This window comes from Myotis davidii, unplaced genomic scaffold (assembly GCF_000327345.1).
Source record: "Myotis davidii unplaced genomic scaffold, ASM32734v1 scaffold1471, whole genome shotgun sequence".
NCBI classification, from domain to species: domain Eukaryota; kingdom Metazoa; phylum Chordata; class Mammalia; order Chiroptera; family Vespertilionidae; genus Myotis; species Myotis davidii.
Window position 1 is genome coordinate 776,754 of NW_006284003.1, and position 6,000 is coordinate 782,753.

Sequence of the window (6,000 nt, forward strand, 5' to 3'; positions counted from 1 at the left end):
TAGGAAAAGTAATCCAATATTTTATATCTGCACTTTAAGGACCAGTTAATATTAAATCACCTTTAGTATTAAAAATGAGATATAAATAATAATCAATATAAATAAGCAATGGCCTTCAAGTTTGTGGACAGATGTGAGTGGAGACCATGGTTAAACCGAGCTGAGATTAAGAGCACTTCGACATGAAGTGAGAAGATGTCCAGTCTAATTTAGGTGCATTTCCTTACATTATACTTTCAAAAGTGAAAGTATACTTACATATACTTCTTAAAGTGATACTTTAATGAGGAGTTTTAGGAACTATGTACATATTCTCTGCAATGCTTCCCTTTGGTGGAGGGTGCTCAGACTTTGGTGTGTGGGAAGATTACACAGGCCCTTGTTTCAGTGCCCTTTTTGGTGCCTCCCCCTTGAAAATCCTTCTCTAGAAGGTCTGTGGTTAGGCCCAGTAACCTTCATTGTAACAACAATGTAGAAGCTTCTGAGTGCCCTGGACATTACTGGGGAAGATAAGCAATATCCCTTAAAACGTCCTTTTTAAAAATTTTTTTTGCACATAATTACAAAGTCAGAGGTAATTTATTCCAGATGATTTTCATTTATAGGTCATGGAAAGAATTTATTTTTTCATATTGTTTGGTACATTGTCTCATAAAACACTAAACATTTTTCATATGTGATTTCCTATGGTTTGGATTGAAATATTAAATAGAAACAGATATTTAATCTTCACTTCTACATACATTATACTGGTTGGTACTCTTAATTTGTATTTACGTGATTGTTTCCCTCAACGTTATAGAGATAATGATCATGCGATTATATTCTTTTCCCATTTTTCAAACTTAAGGCTTATATTTCAGAAGCTAAACAATAAATTGTGGTCATACTAATGTTGAAAAGTTACAGTACAGTTAAACATGGCCCACATTGCATGTTTTACATATTATTTCCCTTTATAAAATATGTGATTTATGGGTAAATTTATGTCTCTATGAAAGTATAAATTCACATTTCTGTGGGTCTTAGTCTTGGTCTTATCTTAATATATTTTAAGCTACATGTTGTAAAAATTAGAGTGGGAAGAAAAATATTTAAAGTATAGGGCTTCTTTTGGTTATGAAAGAAACATTTTTATTAGGCGAAAGAGTTCCCAGGCTCTATATTCAAATATTCAGAAGTACTTATACAATGATTGAGTCATTATTCAAGACATAATTGTTTATTAATTATGGGTTTTCATTTTAGTCAACTACGAGCTAGGATGCATAGAGAAAGTTTGCATTCACAATTGGATTACACTTCTGTTTTGAATTTTGGTAGAAAATTGTGGGTCCCTTGCCCTCTAATTGATGCTGTGACTTGGTCTGGACTTATATAAGACAAAGACTTCCTAACCAAAATTGTTCTCTCATGGGGAATAACTTTGCTTAAAGAAATGTTTTATGAAGTATTGACTTAACCTATGAAAGAGAAACTTCTAGATCTATCATTCATAGATCTAGAAAGCAAGATTGTTAATTCCCTATAGTGAGGGTTCTGTCTGTGTATGCTTAGCAGTATTGGCATTCAGAATAAAAGACTAACTGCTATTTTAGGAGAGTTTGGTTAAATCGTGGTGGGGAAATGAACAGCTATCATTTTTATCGTTTCACAGCATTCTTTAGGATCACTACGGAGCATTAAAGAAAACAGCTAACGAGTCTGTCTTTCCTTTTCTATCTTCTACAGTCATCTCAACTCGAACTCCGCCTCCACCCTCACCGTTGCCATTTCCAACACAAGCTATTCTCCCTCCAGCCCCATCGAGCTACTTTTCTCATCCAACAATCAGATATCCTCCCCACCTGAATCCTCAGGATACTCTGAAGAACTATGTACCTTCTTATGACCCATCCAGTCCGCAAACCAGCCAGGTAAAAATGAGAGAGGAACTAAGTTTAGAGCCTAAGGGAGATGGAGCAGGTCTAAGACGTGGTGCTTACCCGGACAGTTATGTCTGGCAGAACGACAAGCTTTTGCAATCCATCTCCAGGAAGTGTCTTGGTGATGCAATAAGTTTTTATTTAAAGGTGGCTGAATGACAGGTAGGAAGTGTGTTGCTCCAAAGGGGCACATTTGTGAAGATGTTTTTGGTTTGATGTTTTGGGATTTTTATTGACTGAAGAGAAAGCTTATGCAGAAAGCACATTGACAAGCTCTGAGCTGGAGTTCACACCTCTGAAATACCTGGCTTGACACAGAGACAAAGTGCTTATTCCAGGCAGGAGCAAGGTATGCGCTAAAATAAACACACACAAAAGAACTTACAGTTGTATTCATAGACTAACTATTAGGTATTAAAATAAGCTTTGGTAATGTAAACATCCTCAGTGTTTGATGACTACTTGAATATTCTTTGCACAGACACGACTGCATTTAATAATGAGTGACATTACCAGAAGTGTCTTTTTTTTTTTTTTGTAAACATTGTGCAGTGGTTTTAGGGATTCATTGTATGAGTGTAGTGACTCATGTGCCTTCCTCACTTCCTAAACATGTGGTTTCTTCTATGAGCAGTTGCTTCATAGAAATTTGGTATAAGAACATTTTCCACAGTCAAGTAAACAGTCTTTGTGCCAAAGCTGGGTCTGTCAATAATCGCAATATCCCAAATCTGTAATGCGATGCTGATCATATGGTCTGGTGTTTAGCTTTGCTGCTTTACCCTGAAGACTCCTTATTATACCTTTTAATGCTCTGAGGGATTTTCATAAGCATCCTGTTATTAATGCTTAAATATCCTGTCCAAATCTTAAAATGCCACTCAGTAGGATGTGCATATTGATTTATATTTAACAAAGAAAGATCTAAAATATTTTTAGAGTTAATTTAATGGTTAAAATGAAGCAAAATGTTCCTTTCTTAATGTTTTATTTTGAATAAGAACATGACCAGCACCATTGGGGTTACTTAAAAAGTTACCTGTTCTTTTATCTCCATTGTCTAATAATATTAAGCTACGTATACCATTCTCAAATTTTAAATTTGAAGTTAAACTATTTGTATTTTAGAAGAAAATGTCCAAATCCTGTGGCACTTTTAATGATGGTCATACTACTTACTAAGTAACACAGTGGGATCTTAGTATATTAGTTCAGAAATAAAATTTACTGTTAGAGCATGGATCCAAAGTCTCAGTTCCATAGAGCCTTCTGCTAGACTCAGCTGGGAACAGTGCACATAAGGTCTGATTTTAATTTGTGTAGAATTTCCATGAATAACAAAGTCTAATTAAGACATCCATTAAAAGTCCTTAACGTTAATTCAGTGTGGAAAATCTTAGAGTTCCATTGGATTTTTTTTTTTAAACTGATGTCTTAATTAGGCGCTGTTAGGGGAAAAATTATGCAAATTAAAATCAGGCCCTTAGTGTCACGCATTTCTTTAATTATTCAGTGCTTGTTTTACGTATATTTCAATTTCTTTATAAGTTAAGAGAGCATTTTAGGTGATAATCTGCCTTTATTGTTCTCAGTTTTTCTTCATATTTTCAAGGTAAAGATCCAGCTTCTAAGAGAAGCATCTTACTCTCATCTCAATTAACAACAACAACAAAAAAACCCTCTCAGGATTTTGTATAATAGGAGCAGTGGACTAAGTAGGATAATCCTTTCCTAATGCTGTTCAAGTTCATCTTCAGATGAGATGTCTTTTCATATCTACAGTATGAAAGTTCATCTATTAGCGGCATTAAAAGAAAAGCTTTATAGTCTAGCTTTATCTGTTTGAACTAGTAGAAGATTGAAAAGAAATAACCCTCTCATTCTTCTAACCCGAAGTTTTAGAAAGCTGACTGTGTTGGCTTGGGAATTCTTTCTTTGTCGCTTTTACTATAATTTTTAAATGAAACATCTGTTGGTTCCTGTCAATTGAACTTCAGGAGACAGAGCTTGCAGAATGGGCAAGGTGATGTATGCTGTCACAGCTTTCCCTTGACCTTATTGTCATTCTTCTGTTCCTTGCTCTCAAGTAGGTACTGCCCAACTGGGCTGGTGAACGCAGTATCCAGAAATGCTTTTTAGCACTGAAAGTACCAGCAGTGATAAAATGAGACTGTTCTTTCTGGAGGGAGATACAGAAAGCAGGCTTTTGCAGTGTTCAGAATACCAGAAGTTGACGGTCGGCTCTAGAAACATACTTTCCCCTTGAAAGGAAAAATGGATCTTTATAATAAACAGCAGATTTTTTTCGAAGGGACATTATATCTGCTTTGATGTTTAACTCCATCTCAAAACCAGTTAATTTACATTTCAAAATAGACTCTTGATATTAACCTTTGTAGCTCTAAAAATGAAAGAAAAAAGGAGTACTTGTTCACCTGTCGTCATGTCCTCCATCTGAGTACCTTCCAACACTGCACTGGTTTTAAGTCAAGCTACTGAGACGCCCTGTCCTCCCCATAGCAATTTGGGGGTTAATTACATCGCTGCTGCACCAATTAGAGTGAGACAGTCATGCTATTTAATGGAATATTTTAAATAAAATTAGTTTAAATATATGTCTCATCGGCTTTCGTAGGGGGGAAACTATGGTCAGTTTTCCTGACACAAAGTTAAATACTTAAAATTACTCATGATGAATAGTCAGGATATTCGAGTTCATTTTTTGTGTGGAATAAACAATATGACCTCTGAGGAATCCAACCGAAGCCATCCAACTCAGTTCATGTCTCTGAGTTCCAGTATTTAAATGTTTTGAGCTATTCCTCTTTTTCTCTAAAACGTCTACTTGTAACTTACGTGCAGGTATTTAGATAAATATTCTGCTTCATTGCTTTCTTTGCTTTTAGCAGTACAGATTATTAAGACTAGCTATTTGTAGAGAATAACCTCATAGCAAATTGTTACGTATACTATGCAGTGGAGAATTCCAAAATGAATGTTAATTAAAAATAGCATTCTCTGTCTAGAAAAATACATCCAAGTATTTCTTCAAATAGTGTACCTTTAGGATTTTGTCTTCTGCCACAGATACTATTTTTGTACCCAGGGCTAAAGCGCAGATAATAATATCTTTTCTGTCATTGCCCTGGGGATTTTCTCAGTTAATTCCCACAAATGTCAACAATACATGTTTTGTGTAACTCTCCATGCCCAACAATGGAAGAGTAACTCAAATAACAAGAGTATATTTGGTTGCCACCTCTGCTTGACTTCAGCGCATTTTAATTTACTATGGAAATCTTTTATTTGAAGGTACAAGGCTAGACCTAGCTCAGCATTTTATATCATTGTGTGGATCTGAAATTTTAAATGCTCTAAATATCATTCTACCTGCTTGTATTTTTGTAAATCATCAAAAGTTGAGTGGAGATCCTAGAATCTCAATTGCCTGGTGTGTGTGTGCGCGCGCGTGTGTGTGTGTGTGTGTGTGTGTGTGTGTCTGAGTGTAACTGTGTGTGAGCAAGAACTAGAGGTTTTGTATGCAGAAGAATGGGCCTTGACTATACATGATAGAAATTACTCAGTTTGATGTGTTTGTTAGCCTAGATATTCTTGTCTTCCTTGTATCAGTGATAGTATTATTTAGGTGAAGATTGTGTTCTGGAAGCCCAAACCGACTTAGTGTAGAAGATGAGGGGCAGAGAAGCACTGTTCTGATTTGCACTAGCTCGGTAAGGACTTCCGGGTCAGCCTTGGGCTAAGCATGGGAAGTCTCAACTTGAGCTTCCCGGACTGCCAAAGCAAGGTCAGTTCTACCTAGCTCTCGGGAGTGTTGTAAAGACAGTTAACCTACATAAAGTGCTTGGAAGTGAAGACTTTCTTTTAAATGCTGCTGCTTCGTGTTACTACTAACCATGGACCGACCTCGTGGACGCAGACTTGGAGGGCGTGTGTGGCGATGACACAACAGTGTGCAGGGTCCACTCGGCCGAGTGTGCTGAGTGCCGTTGTTGGACACCGTGACTGCCTTTTGGATTGTTTCACCCGGCATTCTGTTTTTGTTTTGTAGCCTAAC

General features: G+C 36.5%; 1 protein-coding gene across 3 annotated transcripts in view; it reads left to right on the forward strand.

The window, feature by feature from the left end:
• Positions 1-6,000, forward strand: part of NFIB (nuclear factor I/B) — a 228,158-nt gene that overhangs the window by 186,372 nt on the left and 35,786 nt on the right. For all 3 annotated transcript variants that reach the window (XM_006754228.2, XM_006754230.2, XM_015568157.1), the window contains exon 8: positions 1,732-1,916. In XM_006754228.2, coding sequence (XP_006754291.1) covers positions 1,732-1,916 — 185 coding nt within the window. The remainder of the gene's footprint in view (positions 1-1,731; positions 1,917-6,000) is intronic.